Source organism: Tursiops truncatus, chromosome X, assembly GCF_011762595.2.
Source record: "Tursiops truncatus isolate mTurTru1 chromosome X, mTurTru1.mat.Y, whole genome shotgun sequence".
Classification (NCBI taxonomy): domain Eukaryota; kingdom Metazoa; phylum Chordata; class Mammalia; order Artiodactyla; family Delphinidae; genus Tursiops; species Tursiops truncatus.
Genome location: NC_047055.1, coordinates 29,021,673 through 29,040,449, shown reverse-complemented (window position 1 = coordinate 29,040,449; position 18,777 = coordinate 29,021,673). Strand labels below are relative to the sequence as shown.

At 48.5% G+C, this 18,777-nt stretch overlaps 1 protein-coding gene and 2 long non-coding RNA genes across 10 annotated transcripts in view; 2 read left to right on the top strand and 1 right to left on the bottom strand.

Moving 5' to 3' along the window:
• The window catches only part of LOC109552483 (uncharacterized), an 85,501-nt gene extending 72,598 nt beyond the window's left edge, over nt 1-12,903 (top strand). For all 4 annotated transcript variants that reach the window (XR_012329288.1, XR_012329287.1, XR_012329289.1 and 1 more), the window contains one exon: nt 11,333-12,903. This is a non-coding gene — a long non-coding RNA (uncharacterized lncRNA). The remainder of the gene's footprint in view (nt 1-11,332) is intronic.
• Nucleotides 12,904-12,922: 19 nt separating this feature from the next.
• LOC117310256 (uncharacterized) lies at nt 12,923-17,406 on the bottom strand. 2 transcript variants are annotated; one of them, XR_004524432.2, is made up of 3 exons: nt 17,277-17,406; nt 14,746-14,806; nt 12,923-14,329 (listed from the first exon to the last, which is right to left on the bottom strand). It is a non-coding gene; the product is annotated as an uncharacterized lncRNA (long non-coding RNA). The 2 variants fall into 2 exon arrangements; XR_012329292.1 differs by lacking the exon at nt 17,277-17,406 and adding an exon at nt 15,482-17,059.
• Nucleotides 16,990-18,777, top strand: part of LONRF3 (LON peptidase N-terminal domain and ring finger 3) — a 36,724-nt gene continuing 34,936 nt past the window's right edge. For all 4 annotated transcript variants that reach the window (XM_019949589.3, XM_033849389.2, XM_073799326.1 and 1 more), the window contains exon 1: nt 16,990-17,948. In XM_019949589.3, the coding sequence (XP_019805148.1) occupies nt 17,135-17,948 (814 nt within the window). In that variant the 5' untranslated portion in view covers nt 16,990-17,134. The remainder of the gene's footprint in view (nt 17,949-18,777) is intronic.

The following is an 18,777-nucleotide window of genomic DNA, read 5'->3' as shown; positions in this document are numbered from 1 at the left end:
ACCACTTCATACCCACTCGGATGGCTATAATAAAAAAGCCAGATACTAGCAAGTATTGACGAGGATGCGGAGAAATCAGAACTCTTGTACTTTGTTGGTGGGTATGTAAAATGCCACTTTGGAAAACAGTCTGGTAGTTCCTGAAAAGTTTAAACATAGAGTTACTATATAATCCAACAATTCTCTTCTAAGAATTGAAGAATATCTTCCTTCCAAGAGAAAGGAAAATATATGTCCACAGAAAAAAACCAAACTTGTGGGCTTCCCTGGTGGCGCAGTGGTAGAGAGTCCGCCTGCCGATGCAGGGGACACGGGTTCGTGCCCCGGTCCGGGAAGATCCCACATGCCGCGGAGCGGCTGGGCCCGTGAGCCATGGCCGCTGAGCCTGTGCATCCGGAGCCTGTGCTCCGCAACGGGAGAGGCCACAACAGTGAGAGGCCCGCGTACTGCAAACAAAACAAAACAAAACAAAAACAAACAAACAAACAAAAACTTCTTATAGCAGCATTATTCATAATAACCAAAAGGTGAAAACAACCCAAATGTCCATCAACTGATGAATGTATAAATACAATGTGCTATATCCATACAATGGAATATTATTTGGCCGTAAAAGGAGCAAAGTGCTTACTGATACATGATACAGCATGGATTCATCTTGGAAAACATTATACTGAGTCAAAGAAGCCAGTTACAAAAGACCACATATTATAAGATTCCATTTATTTGAAATGTCCAGAATAAAGAAATCTATAGACAGAAAGTAGATTAATAGTGGCTTAGGGCTGGACGGAATAGGGAATAGAAAACTAAAGGGTATAGGATTTCTTTCTGAGGTGAGGAAAGCATTCTGAAATTGGTGATGGTCACACATGTCTGTGAATATACTAAAAACCATTGAATCGTACACTTGAAATGGATGAATGTGAATTATAATTATTATAATGTGTATGGTATATGAATTATATCTCAATAAAGTTGTTTTACAAATAAGCTGGTCATTCACAGGGCTCTTCTTGTTTGCTTTCCATCTCTCTGGGATCACTGTCCTTTGTTGCCTAATATATAGTGTCTTGAAAATTGTTGCTTCATATTGTCTGGCTTTTTTTTTTTTGGTTGTTTCATGCAGGAGAGTACATACAATTTCTACCACATCATCTTAGCCAGAAGTAGCAGTCTCCCTATTTTTTTAATTGCGCAAACTGAGGCCAAAAGCAGCTAACTGGCTTACCAAAGTGCACGCTAGTTAGCGGCAGAGTCAGGCCTATAACGAGGATTTCCCGATCTGTAGTCCGAAATTGAAACAGGATTGCGTCTTGCCTATCCAGGTTCTGGGGCAACTTGAGAGCTGAAGGTTAGTTAACTAGTCATAGACAGAGTGAATGTCTGGGGCTTGAGGACCCCTGAAAGGTCCAGATCAGTTCTCTGCCTTCTCCTCAATCCGCAAGTGTTTACTGCACACCTGTGTGCATTACCTTTGGGGAGACATTCCTGGGGACAGAAAAGCAGGTGCTACCATCTCTGGCAACAAGAAGCTCACCATCTATTTGGGAGAAAAGGCTGCACATGAAACATCTCTATGACTCAAGCATATTTACCTGTAATATAATGAATGACTCACTCAACTGTGCAGCCAAGAGAGGCAGGAGGGGGCACAGTGTGCAGGCTTTTCTCATGAAAGGCTTCCAACTTGAGTTTCAAAAGATGGCAGCGTCCCCTGACTGAGTGAGGGCGGTAAAGGCAGGATGTTGTCTTCACAGGGTGTGTGTTAAAGTGCACCTGAGGCCTCAGAGGGTCCTTGGCTATAAGAAAAGCCTGTCTTGGGGTTGGGGAAGAAAGAGGAAGTTGTCCTAGCCTGAGGGCAGACCTGGGGGATTTGATGGAAGTCCTGTGGTGAAAAGGGTGACTAACAGGTCAGCTCCTTTGCCTACAGCAAAATCAAATGCTCCCAGGCAGACAGGTTTTTTTTTTTTTTAAACACCTTGAATTATGGAGGACACTAGAAACAGTACTTTTTTACAGAATAAGGGCTTCTCACCAGCATAGTCACTTCGAGGTTTTTGTTTTTGTTTTTGTTTTTTTAAGGCTGTGTTGGGTCTTCGTTTCTGTGCGAGGGCTTTCTCTAGTTGTGGCGAGCGGGGGCCACTCTTCATCGCGGTGCACGGACCTCTCACTATCGCGGCCTCTCTTGTTGCGGAGCACAGGCTCCAGACGCGCAGGCTCAGTAATTGTGGCTCACGGGCCTAGTTGCTCCGCGGCATGTGGGATCTTCCCAGACCAGGGCTCGAACCCGTGTCCCCTGCATTGGCAGGCAGATTCTCAACCACTGCGCCACCAGGGAAGCCCCAGACAGTTTTTTTTATAGGAAAACAAGTGTCTTCTCAGGTCATGAAAAAGCTGGGTTGTCCACTTGAAATTACAGGACAAATGTTCCAGACCCTAGCTATTCAGTCATTCACTGAGCATGTACTGAGCACCTACTATATACTGGGAGTTGTGTTAGGGGCTGGGGATTGACAGGTGCCCAAGACTCGTGGCTTGCCCTAGCTCATGGTCTAGAGGGGAAGACACTTGGGCAATGATAACAGATTTCCTTAAGGAAAGGTGCTCTCTTTCCCCACCCTACCCCTTGCTAGTCAACAGAAGTGACCACGTCTTTTCCCTTTGCAGATCCGTCATCAGGGTCAGGGGGGACGGGGGAGGGACCCAAGGCCACAACAGCTGGAAGAGGTTTTCACTTCCTGCCGGGCATGGCAGGGCACACTCCCTGAAGACCAGTCCAGAGCTCTCCTTTACAGCCCGGCCCCCAGCTCACCGCCTCCGGGAAGCCTTCTCTTCTGCATCTGCTGCCCCTGCTCCCCCACAGGCTCTCCTGGTTGCACTGAGATGTGTGGACATTGTTTGGCTCCCCTAGAAAAGCACAGGCCCTTCAGGGGGACGGTCCAGATCTTCTTCAAGTTTGTGACCCCCATGGTGTCTGCACAGGTAGCTGTTTGTTGACTGAATCACGAGGCCTTTGGAATCCCTCTTCTCACCATCAGTGGCGCTTCTCTTCTCCCTGCCCAGGGCCTGTCTACAGAGGGCCTTCCCATCCTCTTCCTGTCTCTTTGGCTCCTCTGCAGGGCCTCCCGGGAGGTTTCCGCTCCCACGGCCGCCTGTGATGCTTGTGGTGCTGTGATGGCGGATACAAGGAGGGACTGCGTCCCCCCCACCGTGAGGCCTCGCCCCCCCACACACACACACAGGGAGTGACTCGTCCTGTCCCTGGCCTCCTAGACCGCCGTGTCACAGCCAGACCGGGCTGTGGGTGCTCACCGAAGAGAAGCACCCACACAGGGGTGTCATCTGCCTACAGGAGCCAAAAGCCCTGGGGTGAAGAGCACAGGGTCCTCAGGCCCAGCACCTCCTGCTGTTCGTGGAAGCCACGGGAGGGGCAGGGGACCGGCAGGAGTGCCGGGGTCTCAGGACTTGATCTTTCTTGCACATCCCAAGGGGGTCACTGCACAGGCCTGTGACCCGGAGCCCCTGGGAGTGGCGTGGAGTATCAGGGCTCCATCCCTCCTGCTGATCAGGAGCTGCAGCCCTGCCGGATCCTGGTCCCGGCTGAGCTGGCACCGACAAAGGCCCCTTTTCACTCACGGGCTCCCCTAGCTTGTGGGGTTTGAAGCAAGAATAGTTTTGTCATCTCACGGTTGGGGTGCAGGGCCCTGCCCCTCACAGACACTGCTCCTTTACCATGTCCTCCATGCCTCAGGATAGGCATAGTGCATGGTGGGCTTTTTCCATAAACTGTAAATTCACCTTCTTCATTCATTTTCCCTCTTCCTGCTGGTTTTATAACAGAAAACCGCACCTCCCCCCACCAAAAAAGAAAGTCTTAGCAGTACAAGTGTCTGAGAGAAAACCAAACATACCCGTGCATTTTGGTCGGCAGTTTAAGTCTGATAACACCGTGCTCAGCAACTACAGAGCAGGGGCATACTCCCTGGTGAGCAAACAGTTGAGTTTTAGGGAAAATCCCTAATACCTATGAGCATCATATGGGGTCAGAAACTCACTTTACCAAACAGATTCACAAGAGAGTGGCTTTTCACAATTTGAAGGTATACTTACTTTAAGAGATTCTAAAGTCGTTGAATCCAAGTGACTATGCATTTGTTCATTCTCTTCCCCTGAGTTTTCAGCTATGAGTTTGTAGAAAGTGACTCATTCTATCGCACAGCTAATTAGTGGCCAAGCCTAGGACTTGGGCTCACTCTTTCTGAGCCCCGGACTCTTCATTTGAACCTCCCTGGGATGGAAAGGTTTGCTTCCAGATTGCTGTTTAAACACTAAGTGGAAGGGGAAGGGTAAACTGGGACGAAGTGAGAGAGTGGCATGGACATATATACACTACCAAATGTAAAATAGATAGTTAGTGGGAAGCAGCCGCATAGCACAGGGAGATCAGCTCGGTGCTTTGTGACCACCTAGAGGGGTGGGATAGGGAGGGTGGCAGGGAGACGCAAAAGGGAGGAGGTATGGGGACATATGTATATGTATAGCTGATTCACTTTGTTATACAGCAGAAACTAACACACCATTGTAAAGCAATTATACTCCAATAAAGATGTTTAAAAAATAAATAAATAAAAGATTTGTGCAGAAAAAAAACACTAAGTGGAATGGAAGGAAAAGAATATCTTTTTTTTTCTTTTTTTGGGAAAAGAATATCTCAAAGCTCAAAGGTGTAAAGCCTTAGGACATTGACAACCAATTAAAAACTCAGATAAACTAAGGCTTCACACCTTTACATGCTGCAAAGCTGTCAATGGAGAAACAGGATTTGAATTCCTGAAAGGGGATTTACACATAAAGATCAAGGAACTCGGCTAACAGCATACTCGGGAGGAGTGAACAGGAGATGTCAGGATGGAAAGACAGAGTCCTGATCAGATTCTTTCCGGCTCTGGGACCTCGTACAAATCAATTAACCTTCTTCAGCCTCTGTGGCTCATCTCAAATGAAGGAATGATGCTAATACCTGAGTTATTCCCAAATAGTCAGCTGAGGTCATCCGATCAGTCCCCGTATCTGCTCCATTTTATCCTAGATGTCTCTTGAACCCTCCACTTCTCTCTGTCCTCATGGTTCCTTCTTTAGTTCATCTTTCTACCTCGTCTGCCCCAGGCTGTGTCCTCCTCATTCCACTCTACACATTGATCCAAAGAGATCTTTCTAGAAGGCAAAGCCGGTTACATGGCGAATATGCTTAAAACCCTTCAATAGCTTCTCATTACTCTCAGGATAAGATCCAAACCCTTGCCCTGGTGTACAAGGCCCTTCATGGTCGGGCACCTGTCTGCCTCTCCAGGCTTATCTCACTCTGCTCCTCTCTCAGGTTCCAGCCATAATAAACTAGTAGCTGTTCCCCAATGAGCCAGCCTCTCTCACCTCCAGCCTTTGCAGTAGCTTTTTCCTCTATCCAGAACACTCAGCCCCTCCCCACACCCCATCCTCCCCCTAACCCTGTAATCCTGTAGGGGAAGTGGTCCTGGAGTCTGACCTCCTCCTCCTCAGTGCACCCCAGCATCCCATGCTTCTGACATCTTAGCACTCATCACCCTGATTGAAATGGCCTTTTGCCTTGTTGGTTTCTCCCACTCAGTTCTGCAGGACTGTCTTACTCATCATTATGTTTCCAGCGGAGCCTGTTGAATGAATGGTGAATGTTTAAATCATCAAGAAAAAAAGGGAGAGGATGCAAATCATTAAAGTTAGAAAGGAAAAAGGAGACATCACAACTGACACTGCAGAAATACAAAGGATTATAAGAGACTACTACAAACAACTATATGCCAATAAAATGGACAACCACGAAGAAATGGGCAAATTCTTGGAAAGGTACAATTTTCCAAGACTAAACCAGGAAGAATTAGAAAATATAGAAAATATAAATAGACCTATCTGTTTAGAAAATATAAACAGACCGTCCCCCTAAAGGACCTGTGCTTTTCTAAGGGAGCCAAACAATGTCCAGATGGCTTCACAGGCGAATTCTATCAAACATTTAGAGTAGAGCTAACACCGATCCTTCTCAAACTCTTCCAAAAAATTGCAGAGGGAGAGACACTCCCAAATTCATTCTACGAAGCCACCATCACCCTGATACCAAAACCAGAAAAAGATATCACAAAAAAAGAAAATTATAGACCAATATGACTGATGAACATACATGCAAAAATCCTGAACAAAATACTGGCAAACAGAATCCAACAGCACATTTAAAGGATCATACACTATGATCAAGTGGGATTTATCCCAGGGATGCAAGGATTCTTCAATATACACAAATCAATCAATGTGATACACCATATTAACAAATTGAAGAAGAAAAACCATATGATCATCTCAATAGATGCAGAAAAAGCTTTTGACAAAATTCAACACCCATTTATGGTTAAAAACTCTCCAGAAAATGGGCATAGAGGGAACCTACCTCAACATAATAAAGGCCATATACGACAAACCCACAGCAAGCATCATACTCAATGGTGAAAAACTGAAAGCATTTCCACTAAGATCAGGAACAAGACAAGGATGTCCACTTTCACCACTCTTATTCAACATAGTTTTGGAAGTCCTAGCCATGGCAATCAGAGAAGAAAAAGAAATAAAAGGAATCCAAATTGGAAAAGAAGAAGTAAAACTGTCACTCTTTGCAGATGACATGATGCTATGCATAGAAAATCCTAAAGATGCCACCAGAAAACTATTAGAACTAATCAAAGAATTTGGTAAGTTTGCAGGATACAAAATTAATGCACAGAAATCTCTGGCATTCCTATACACCAACAATGAAAAATCAGAAAGAGAAATTAAGGAAGCACTCCCATTTACCATTGCAACAAAAAGAATAAAATACCTAGGAATAAACCTGCCTAAGGAGGAGAAAGACTTGTATTCAGAAAACTATAAAACACTAATGAAAGAAATCAAAGATGACAAACAGATGGAGAAATATACCATGTTCTTGGATTGGAAGAATCAATACTGTGAAAATGACTATACTACCCAAAGCAATCTACAGATTCAATGCAATCCCTATCAAACTACCAATGGCATTCTTCACAGAATTAGAACAAAAAAATTTACAATTCATATGGAAACACAAAAGACCCTGAATAGCCAAAGCAATCTTGAGAAAGAAAAACGGAGTTGCAGGAATCAGGCTCCCTGACTTCAAACTATACCACAAAGCTACAGTAATCAAGACAGTATGGTACTGGCACAAAAACAGAAATACAGATCAATGGAACAGGATAGAAAGCCCAGAGATAAACCCACGCACATATGGTCACCTTATCTTTGATAAAGGAGGCAGGAATGTACAGTGGAGAAAGGACAGCCTCTTCAATAAGTGGTGCTGGGAAAACTGGACAGCTACATGTAAAAGAATGAAATTAGAACACTACCTAACACCACACACAAAAATAAACTCTTAGAGGAAAACACAGGAAAAACACTCTTTGACATAAACCACAGCAAGATCTTTTTTGACCCACCTCCTAGAGTAATGGAAATAAAAACAAAAATAAACAAATGGGAGTTAATTAAGCTTAAAAGCTTTTGCACAGCAAAGGAAACCATAAACAAGGCAAAAAGACAACCCTCAGGCAAAGGATTAATCTCCAAAATATACAGACAGCTCATGGAGCTCAATATCAAAAAAACAAACAATCCAGTCAAAAAATGGGCGGAAGACCTAAATAGACATTTCACCAAAGAAGACATACAGATGGCCAAGAGGCACATGAAAAGATGCTCAACATCACTAAGTATTAGAGAAATGCAAATCAAAACTACAATGAGGTATCACCTCACACTGGTCAGAATGGCCATTATCAAAAAATCTAGAAACAATAAATGCTGGAAAGGGTGTGGTGAAAAGGGAACCCTCCTGCACTGTTGGTGGGAATGTAAATTGATACAGCCACTATTGAAAACAGTATGGCGTTTCCTTAAAAAACTAAAAGTAGAACTACCATATGACCCAGCAATCCCACTACTGGGCATATACCCTGAGAAAACCATAATTCAAAAAGAGTCATGTACCACAATGTTCATTGCAGCTCTATTTACAATAGCCAGGACATGGAAGCAACCTAAGTGTTCATCGACAGATGAATGGATAAAGAAGATGTGACACATATATACAATGGGATATTACTCAACCATAAAAAGAAACGAAATTGAGTTATTTATAGTGAGGTGGATGGACCTAGAGTCTGTCATACAGAGTGAAGTAAGTCAGAAAGACAAAAACAAATACTGTATACTAATGCATATATATGGAATCTAAAAAAACAATGGTACTGATGAACCTAGTTGCAGGGCAGGAATAAAGATGTAGACATAGAGAATGGACTTGAGGACACCAGGTGGGAGGGGGAAGCTGGGGCAAAGTGAGAGTAGCATCGACATACCGAATGTAAAATAGTTAGCTAGTGGGAAGCAGCAGCATAGCACTGGGAGATCAGCTCGGTGCTTTGCGATGACCTAGAGGGGTGGGATAGGGAGGGTGGGAGGAAGGCTCAAGAGGGAGTGCACATGGGGACATAAGTATGGGTATGGCTGATTCACTTTGTTGTACAACAGAAACTAACACAGTATTGTGAAGCAATTATACTCCAATAAAGATCTATTTTTAAAAAAAGCAAAAGGGAAAAAAAATAAATGCTTTGTAAACCGCAACTTGTTACACCAGCGTTAATAAGTATTATGTAATATTACTGTGCTCAGGTCGGTTATTTGATATTGTTGGCCTACTCACCCATTTGATCGTAACTAATATCACATTTCAATTACATCATTCTGGTTCCTTATTATGCCCAATACTAATAAAGGCTACCACTTACTGAGCATTTAACCTGGGCTAGATTCTGCGGTGAGATTTTACATGTGTGATCTCATTTATTCCTCATTATAGCAAGCTAGGTATTATTATAAGCATTATCCCCATTTTTCAGATGAAAAAAGTAAGGCAAGCTCAAAGAGGTTAATTAGCTTTCCCAATAGCAAATAGCCAGATTTTGAATCCAGAAACTTCGAGTTTATGATCCAAACCCTGATTCTAATCATCTCCCACTTCTGCCAAAGTCTTCAGATAAGGACACTATTAACAGAGTGAAAAACAACACACAGAATGGGAGAAAATATTTTCAAATCACATATTTGATAGGGTATTAATATCCAGAATATATAGAAAACTCTTAAAACTCAACAAAAAAAAACCCGATTTTTAAAATTTTTATTTGTTTATTGAAATATAACTGATGTACAATATTATATGTTACAGATGTACAATATAGTGATTCACAATTTTTAAAGGTTATTCTCCATTTATAGTTATTATAAAATATTGGCTGTATTTCCTGTGTTGTACTATATATGTTCTTGTAGCTTATTTTATACCTAATAGTTTGTGCCTCTTAGTCCCCTACCCGTATGTTGCCCCTCCTCCCTTCCCTTTCCCCACTGGAAAGGGAACTAGTTTGTTCTCTATATCTGTGAGTCTGCTTTTTTTTGTTAAATTCACTAGTTTGTTGTATTTTTTAGATTCCACATAGAAGTGAGATCATACAGTACTTGTCTTTCTCTGTCTGACTTATTTCACTTAGCATAATATCCTCCAAGTCCATCCATGTTGTTGCAGATGGAAAAATTTCATTCAGCCACAAACAATCCTTTTTTAAAATGGGCAAAAGACTTTCTCCTAAGAAGATGTACAGTTGCGCAGTGGTTGAGAGTCTGCCTGCAGATGCAGGGGACACGGGTTCGTGCCCCAGTCCGGGAAAATCGCACATGCCGCAGAGCGGCTGGCCCCGTGAGCCATGGCCGCTGAGCCTGCGCGTCCGGACCCTGTGCTCCACAGCGGGAGAGGCCACAGCAGTGAGGGCCCACGTACCACAAAAAAAAAAAAAAAAAGAAGATGTACAAATGGCCAATAAGCACATGAAAAGATGCTCAAGTCACTAGTCACTAGGTAAATGCAAATCAAAACCACAATGGTATGCCACCTCACACCCATTAGGATGGCTATTATAAAAAGAAACAACAGAAAATAACAAGTGTTGGCAAGGCTATGGAGCAATTGGTACCCTTATGCATTGCTGGTAGGAATGTAAATTGGTGCAGCCACTGTGGAAAACAGTATGGTGGTTCCTCAACATTAAAAATAGAATTACCAAGGCTTCCCTGGTGGCGCAGTGGTTGAGAGTCCACCTGCCGATGCAGGGGACGCGGGTTCATGCCCCAGTCCGGGAAGATCCCACGTGCCACGGAGCGGCTGGGCCCGTGAGCCATGGCTGCTGAGCCTGCGCCTCCAGAGCCTGTGCTCCGCAACAGGAGAGGCCACAACAGTGAGAGGCCCGCGTACCGCAAAAACAAACAAACAAACAAAAACAAAACTAGAATTACCAGGACTTCCCTGGTGGTGCAGTGGTTAAGACTCCATGCTCCCAATGCCCAGGGCCCGGGTTCGATCCCTGGTCAGAGAACTAGATCCTACATGCATGCCGCAACTAAGGAGCCCGTGAGCCGCAACTAAGGAGCCCGCCTACTGCAACTAAGACTCAGTGCAACCTAATTAATTAATTAATTAATTAATAGAATTACCATATATCTAGCAATTCCACTTCTGGGTATATATTCCAAAGGAAGTAAAAGCGGGGTCTAGAAAAGATATTTGTATACTCATGTTTATAGCAGTATTATTTACAATAGCCAAAACGTGGAAGCAATCCAAGTGTCCACTGATGGATAAATGGATATGCCTACAAGAGAATATTATTCCGCCTTCAAAAGGAAAAAGTTTTGGCACATGCTACAACATGAATGAACATTTGAGGTCATTATACTAAGTGAAATACGCCAGTCACCAAAGGACAAATACCATATGATTCCACTTATTTGAGATACCAAAAGTTGTCAGATTCACAGAGACAGAAAATAGAAGGGTGATTGGCCAGGGCTGGAGGGGGTGACGAACGGGGAGTTGTTATTTAATGGGTTCAGAGTTTCGCTTTTGCAAAATGAAAAGAAGTTCTGGAGATGGGTGGTGGTAATGGTTGCATAATAATGTGAATGACCTTAAGAGTAAACTGTACGCCTAAAAATAGCTAAAATGGTAAATTTTACATTTCGATATTTTACCACAATTTATAAAAGAAGATCCAAGCCTTGATTTTACCCATTTCCCAGTCCTGCCAAAGTCTTCAGATAATTTCCTTCTGATGAATGTTTGCTGCTTTCCCTCCAGATAACCTGCCTTTTCTTTCTTTTTCCTCCTAAGACCAGACTGCGCTCTGCCAGGATCTCTAGAGCCTCGCATTGGTCAATGCCCCTGAAGAGGGCAGAGTCCAGCCTCAGGCCTCTAGCCCACCCTCTTCCTGGGAAGAAAATGCCTCTGCTCCGAAGGCAGCCAGCACATATTTTACTCACAACAGTCGGCAGATGGCTGTGGATCCCTTCTGTTCCCAGGAATCACATCGGAACTAACCGCGCTGTGCATTTTCCATCACTGGTAGCTATCCCAACGTGACGTGGGACATCGTTATTAATAGGTGAAGGACAAAGAGAGAGGGGAAGTGGCTTGGGCTGAGTCACACAGCAAAGTTAGAACTCTGATCTCCCAGCAACTACCGTCGCCCTGGGCTCTGTCCCACACACCTGGCAGCTCCAGAGACTTGCTCCTTTTTGTACTCTGGGCAACGAACTCTCTAGCTAACCAAGCGGGTCTGACTTGTCTTACAGAGAAATGAAGCAAAATCTTCTTCGGGATGGTGTATTATGATCTTTCGGTTTCTACTGGTTGGCAAGAAACCGAGTCCCCACTACTTACTGAATGACCTGGAACACATCATCGAAAGTTTCTGGACCCTCAGTTTTCCCTTCAGTAAAATGTAGACAAGATTTATTGGTGCCTACCCCCAGAGAAGCTGGGTGCGCTAGGGAGAGGAGTGGGGTGCCCTTATCCAGTCTATTCTGCGTTACCCTTTACACGGGTGAACTTCAAACCTGGCTGAGCATGGTAATCACATGGTGGCCTTTAAAAATACAAATTCCTGGGCCTTGCCCAGCCTGGCTTACTTGGATTTCTTCTCCTTTCTCCCGGCCAAGTGGCCCCCAGGGTGAAGGGAACCCCCTTGATTTGAGCATCGGGGTGGTCTTTAACTTTTCTATGTAAATCCTCTCCAACTCAGCTTAAAGGAACCTTTGCTACGAGATGGGAAGCATTGCGTTCTGTCTCCTTTGAGCTCTCCCTTGGACTCACTGTTCCCCCAATTTTGGCACTTCTCACATACTGCTTGTTATTTTTACTTAACTGTTTCAAATCTTTGCCTCTTGTTTCCTCAGTTAGCTACTGGAGGGTAAAAACCATGACCTACCCTTCTCTTATTGCCCCGCAAATGCCAGCTCCATTAGCACCTAGTATCTCTTCAGTAAATATTTGTTGAATGGCAAATCTTGTAATTCGGAAATCTGAAATAATTTCTTATTTATTTGGGAGACGCTCTGTGTCCTTTGGAAGCTTTCTGGTCACATGGAAAGAACTTTAAACAAAGAGGCAAGAGCCCTAGCTTCCAATCTTGGCTCTGTCACAAACTCCCATTGTGACCTGCAGCAAGTCGCTCGCCTTCTCTAGCCCTTGGTTCCCTCACTTGTGAAACCGGGGCTGATCTGTAAAGTTTCTTTTAGCTTTGGATTTTTTGGCTACTCTAGATAGCAAGGGCAGCCTTTTTCATGTCAATGTCTTTAATGCCCACCATGCCTAATTTTTTTTCCTCTAAGGACTACATAATCGATGGATCATCTCCAGTTTATAAAATGAGAAACTCAAGTAAAGAACAAGTAAATGCTTTGGCCAAGCTTCCATGCTTAGTGTGAGTGTGTGTGTGTGTGTGTGTGTGTGTGTGTGTGTGTGTGTGTGAGAGAGAGAGAGAGAGAGAGAGAGTGTGTGTGTGTGGCGGTGTCGCTCATTCCTCACTGCAGCTCCCTGGCTTTGACTGGATTCTTCCATCCCAGAGCTGTTACCAGTCCTTCCCAAGTGTAGGACTGTTAACCCTTAATTATCTGCATGCCCTCTCTCTCTGTGAACAACCCAGGGCAAAGGTATGACATATTCTAGCTGGGTTTCCTCTTGTCCCTCTGCACACTCCCATGTAGGGTCAGAATGTCCACTGCAGTGTTCAGTACGGTCTGTTCAAATACTGTCCCCTGAGGAGGAAATGAAAGACATAAGACACTAGTCCTTGCCCTCTAGTTGGCCTGGGAGGCCGGGACAAGAATGTGTGGGGAAAAGCTGCCACCATATATAAGGGAGGACCTGGGAGCGAAGTGCTGCTTTGATATATCTCCAATACCTAGAACAGTGCCTGGTACATAGAAGATGCTCAGCAAATATGTTAAAAGAGGTGAAAACTGCTACAGTTTTCAAACGTTTTAATTTTAAGGAAGGGAAAGACTTTCTTCAATGAAATCATCCCCAAAGCTCACTACATGAAACAGGTGGACACAAGGTTGCCCTGGTTGAGGGGAGCTAGAGTCGAACCCTGCCTGCTGTCTCCTCTGGGCCCCAGCGAGAATCCTCAGGGCCCAGTTGGAAAACTTGCTGTAAGTCAGTTGAAAAGGAGGAGCGGATCAACTCTTGCTCTTTTTCTTGGTTAACCTTAGCCAGGAGGGGATGCTGGCAAAATAAATGGAGGTTTGAAGGACCCAGCCCTTTAAAGGGAATATTGGCATCTGAAAAAGCGTTCTCAATTTCTCCTCTCCCCTCATCGTCAAGTTCTAGGGAACTTCAATCATTAAGGGCAGAGGAGAAGAAGTTTTGAGTAGGAGATTTGTGAGTTGGTCCACAAATGAATACCAATGGAATGTTTGTTTAAAGAAAGAAGGAAGGACAAGCATTGTGGTAATGTTCTCCAGTATTCAATAGAAACCCACTGGGTGTTATCCTACAGGCAGTCCTGATGTGAAAATGCAACATAAAACTCTCACGTGGCCTGGTAGTGAGTGGATGGTGCTGCCTTTTGCACCATTGCACCCTGCAACACACTGGCAGCTTTCAACCTTCCTAAGTTCCTGGTTAGCCATGGCACACACAGCTGTCCGGAGGGGCCACCTGATGAGAGCAACTCCACTCGAAGTCTGCAGGACTGAATGAAACCCGCTGCCTGACTTGGCCTTCTCCTTGCCTCCTTGCCATGGCGGGTAAGGGAGGGAAGCCAACCCAGGGAATGCTTACTTGTCGAGGTGGTCCAGGGAGCAAAGGCACAACCCAAATCTGCATCTGGAAGACAATTTTGGATAACCAATATCTATTTTTAAAACTTGTCAAAGGGATAAAATTTTTGAATTAAGAGGTCATCATTTTCCATCTCATGGCCCTTTCATATAAATCTCTTTACCTGCCCCACAGATTATCCCTCCTCACAGGCGCCAGAAGGGACAGGCAGATAATTAATGCCTGGAACCCTGCTACAGACTGTGTCCCCCCCCCCCCGCCAAAATTCATATGTTGAAACCTAATCCCCAATGTGATGGTATTTGGAGGTGGGGCCTTTGGGAGGTGATTAAGTCATGAGGGTTCCTCATGAATGGGATTCATGCCTTTATAAAAGACCTCACAGAGATCCCTTGCCCCTTTCCACCATGTGCGGCTACAGAAAAAAGACAGCTGTCTTGAGCCAGGAAGAGGGTTCTTACCAGACACTGGATCTGCCAGCACTTTGATCTTGGACTTCCCAGTCTCCAGAAATAAATTTCTCTGTAAGAAATAAACGTTTGTTGTTTATAAGCCACCCAGTCTATGATGTTTTGTTATAGCAGCCTGAACGGACTGATAGACCCCATTCAATTAACAGGGGAAACTGAAGGTGAAAGGAGCTCCCCTTAGACAGCAAGTCAGCAGGAGCTCCAGCTTCTCCCCAACTGCCCAGCATAGTCTTCTCCTCCACCTCTTGGCCTCCTGACTCCCCCAGCTTCAAACTCTAGCTCAGGCCTGACCTTGAAGAAGAGGACAGCCATCTAGCCACCCCTGCCCTTCCACTACTACTGCTGACCTCACCCCCTTGTCCAAGCCACCATCTCCCACAACATCTGGACTAGTCTTTTGTACTTAAGTAGTTGAGTTGGGTATCATGACATCTAGTTTTAGGATAGAAGGCTGTCAAGGTTCAAGCTGGAGGGAACCTTGGACATTAGGACAAGACCTTGTCAAACTAAGACCTTGTGGGAGGACTCGCCCGAAGTCTCACAGCAAGTTATGACAAAGCCAGGGCTGCAAGCCAGGTTTTCCGATGTGTGCCTTCTTCCCTACATCCTGAGTTCCTCTGGTTTCTTTTCTTGGTCCCTTTCCCCATGTGCCCGTGTCCCTTCTCCCTTCTGACCCTCTCCCCCCATCCTGTCTCAGAGGGAGGCTCTAAGGATAGCTGCACAGTACCTGTTCTCTGGGACCTTGGTGTTGACTCAAGGGGGATTAATGACCTAAAGAGACACAGCCCGGATGGAGCCTGTGGTTCCCAGCTCTGAAACATAACTAGTCATCCTTGACACTGGTTCAGAAGCCAAAACGATGGCTCCCAGAGTTTTAGATCACTAGCCCAAGGTCACTCAGCTAAGAAATGGCCAGAGCAGGCGCCCATTGTAGGTCCTCAGGCCTCTGCGGCGGCATTCTACCTCGGCCGTGGCTCCAGGCAGTACCGAGAGCCTGCCGACTCCGCAGGCCCACTGAGCCGGAGACAAGTCCAGACCCCACCTCCCTGCTTGGAGCAGCAGGACCCTTATTTGAGCGAGTGGCTCCCGTCCGAAGTGTGGGGGTGGGAGGGAGACGTGGGGTGGGCGGTTCACTCTGGCCTTCTGGAAGGAAGCGGGGCACCCTTGAGACCCCTAGCCGTTGTGAGCCAAGCATCGCGGCTTGGGCGCAGCCCCCCACTGTGACACGCCTGCGTCGGAAGTCTCCGCTCTGGAGCGGCGGACCGGCAGGCAGCGGGGCCGGCCGCTGGAGTGCGCCGGGACTCGTGGACTTTCTCCCGAGCAGCGCTCTGGGTTCCCGCCTTCCGCCCGCCGTTCTCCCACGCTCCCGGAGTGCCCACGGACCCCAGCAGGCCTTGTGCTCGCGGCCGCGCCCATCCTGCCGGTGGCCCCCAGGGCCGGGGCGCCGGCCTCCCGCCCCAGCGCAGGTTCCAGCGTTGGAGGAGAGAGAGGTGAGGAAGCGGGGCGCGCGGGGGGCCTCCTCCGGGCGCTAGCCGGCGAGCGCATCTTCTCCGCATGTCCCTCTCCGCTCAGCGAGCGCCGCCAAACTGCTGAGCCCGCCGGGCCCGCTGCTCCGAGTCTTTCCCGGCACAGGAGATCAAGCGCTCTCGGATAACCGCACTCACTACCTTTGGGGGACTCCTTGGGGAAGGTGGCCAGGGACCCCGGGTGTGAGGAGCCGGGCCGGTACCCGAGTGGGGGCTGCCCGGGGACCCTCCCAACCCGCTTCCCTTCGCAGACAGCCGCCGTCGCCCCTGGGAGGGCAAGCCTCCGGCGTCCCTAAAGACCTGGCGGACTGCGTGCCTCGAGGTACCGGCCTCTTGAGGGGAGAGGGGACCGCTAGCAGGCGGCTGGCAGAGAGGACCTGTTTGCTGACGGGTTTGGAGGAGGGATGGGGTAGGGTTTGGAGACGGAGAAGTCCAGGAGAAGACGCTGGGTTTTTTCTTTCTCTCCCCGTCTTCCGAAAAGGAACCACATTGCGAGGGGGAACTAAGACAGAGTGTAAATACAAACAACCGCAAAAAGAAGCCAAGAAAAGCTAAGCCCACAGAAGCAAGCACAACACTGTTACAAAACTGTCTGGTTTTGTAACAATCGCCCCGCCGCCGGCCAATGAGCGGCTTGGCGGCGCGTCACGTGGTGTCGTTTTATATAACACTTTGCTGAGACAAGACAGTTATTAGGCGGCGCGGGGCGGCCGGCATGGAGCTCGCGGAGGCATTGCAGGGACCGGCGAGCGGCAGAGCGGCGGCCGTGGCAGCCCCGATTCCCTCCAGCCGCCGCTCCCTGCTCCGCGTCCCCGGCCCCTAGACGCCTCTTCCCCACGCATGTTCCTCTCCCTATGGATTCATTTCAGACTGAACAGATGCTGAGCTTGCCCGCCGAGCTCTGCAGCAACAACTTAGAGCTGGCGGAGCCGGCGGCATCACCGGCCCGCGGAGACACGGGCCCCCACCCAGAGGCGGCTACAGAAGGCCCCGCACCTCTACCGACTCGGCCGCCGCCGCAGGAGCGTCCTCCGAGGGCCTCGACGCCGGAGTGCAAAGTCCTGCTCACGCAGGCCGACGCCCTGGCGTCTGGGGGGCGCCTCCGTGAAGCCCTCGAGGTGTACCGACAGCTCTCGGAGCGGCAGCAGCTGGTGGCCGAGCAGCTGGAGCAGCTGGTGCGCTGCCTGGCCGAGAAAGTCCCTCAAGGCGAGGAGCCGGCGCCGGAGCCCCCGGACGGGAGCCGCGGGGCGAGCTGCGCTCTGGCGGCGGAAGAGGCAGGGGCGGCGACGGCCGCCGAGGCCACCGAGGTGTGGGACGGCTTCAAGTGCCGGAAGTGCCATGGATTTCTCTCAGACCCCGTGTCCTTGTCCTGCGGACACACCTTTTGTAAACTGTGCCTGGAACGCGGGCGGGCAGCCGACCGGCGCTGTGCGCTGTGCGGGGTCAAACTCTCCGCTTTGATGGTGGCCACCGGGCGGGCGCGCGGGGCCCGGCGAGCTGGGCAGCAGGCGCCGCCGCTGCGGGTCAACGTGGTGCTCAGCGGCCTCCTCGGGAAGTTGTTCCCGGGCCCGGCAAGGGCGTCGCAACTCCGGCACGAGGGCAACCGGCTGTACCGCGAGCGCCAGGTGGAGGCGGCGCTGCTCAAGTACAACGAGGCAGTTAGGCTGGGTGAGGCCACCGTGCCGCCGGGGCCGGGGCGGGTGGGGGCACGAGCCCGGCGGGGAGCTGCGGGGTGGGCCCGGGCGGAGGAGGGCGCGCGGACCTTGGGATGGACCGCGACCGGAGTGGGGGAGGGGGGCTCTGGAGTTCCGTCTCCGACTTTTTCTCTGTCTCTGCTGGTTCATGGCCCTTTCTCTGGGTCTCTGTCTATCTCCTTGCTCTTTGTCTTCTTCTGTGTCTCCTGTTAGCTTGTGTGTTTCTGCGTGTCTCAGTCCCTGCTTCTGTTTGTGTCGCTCTGTTTCTCCGTCTTTTTCTTTCTTTCCGTATCTTTGTCACTCTGGCTCTTGCTCCGTGTCACCGTCTGTTTCTCGGGCTCGCCTTCTCCTTCTGTCGCTGCGCGCACGGGCCCCTCTTAACACCTGTCCGTAGCTTTCGGGCCAGCAGGGGAACTTCGCACCCTTCCCACTCGCGCGCCGGGGCCTCTGGGCTCCCGCCAGCCTGGGATGTTCGTTCGGTCGGCGCCTGCGTCTGCAGCTCCCTCCCGGCCTGGGGCCGCCGTGGCTGCCGGGAGTTGTCCCTTCCGGGGCCGCGGCTCCCGGTGGGGTGGGTCCGGCGTGGAATTAGGTCAGGAGAGCACTGGTTGCATAAGGGCCGCGAGCGGCCGGGGCCGGGCGGCCCCTCCTCCGCGCGGGCGGGCGGGATTGTGTAACGGCTGAGGTAGCTGAAGTGGGCCACGCTCGCCTCGGAAACCATCCCGGGAGCGTGTGCGGGCGGGGTGGGGGGAGCGCTCGCGCCCCGTCGCCCTGTGACTCATTGTCACCGCTTCCTATCACACGAT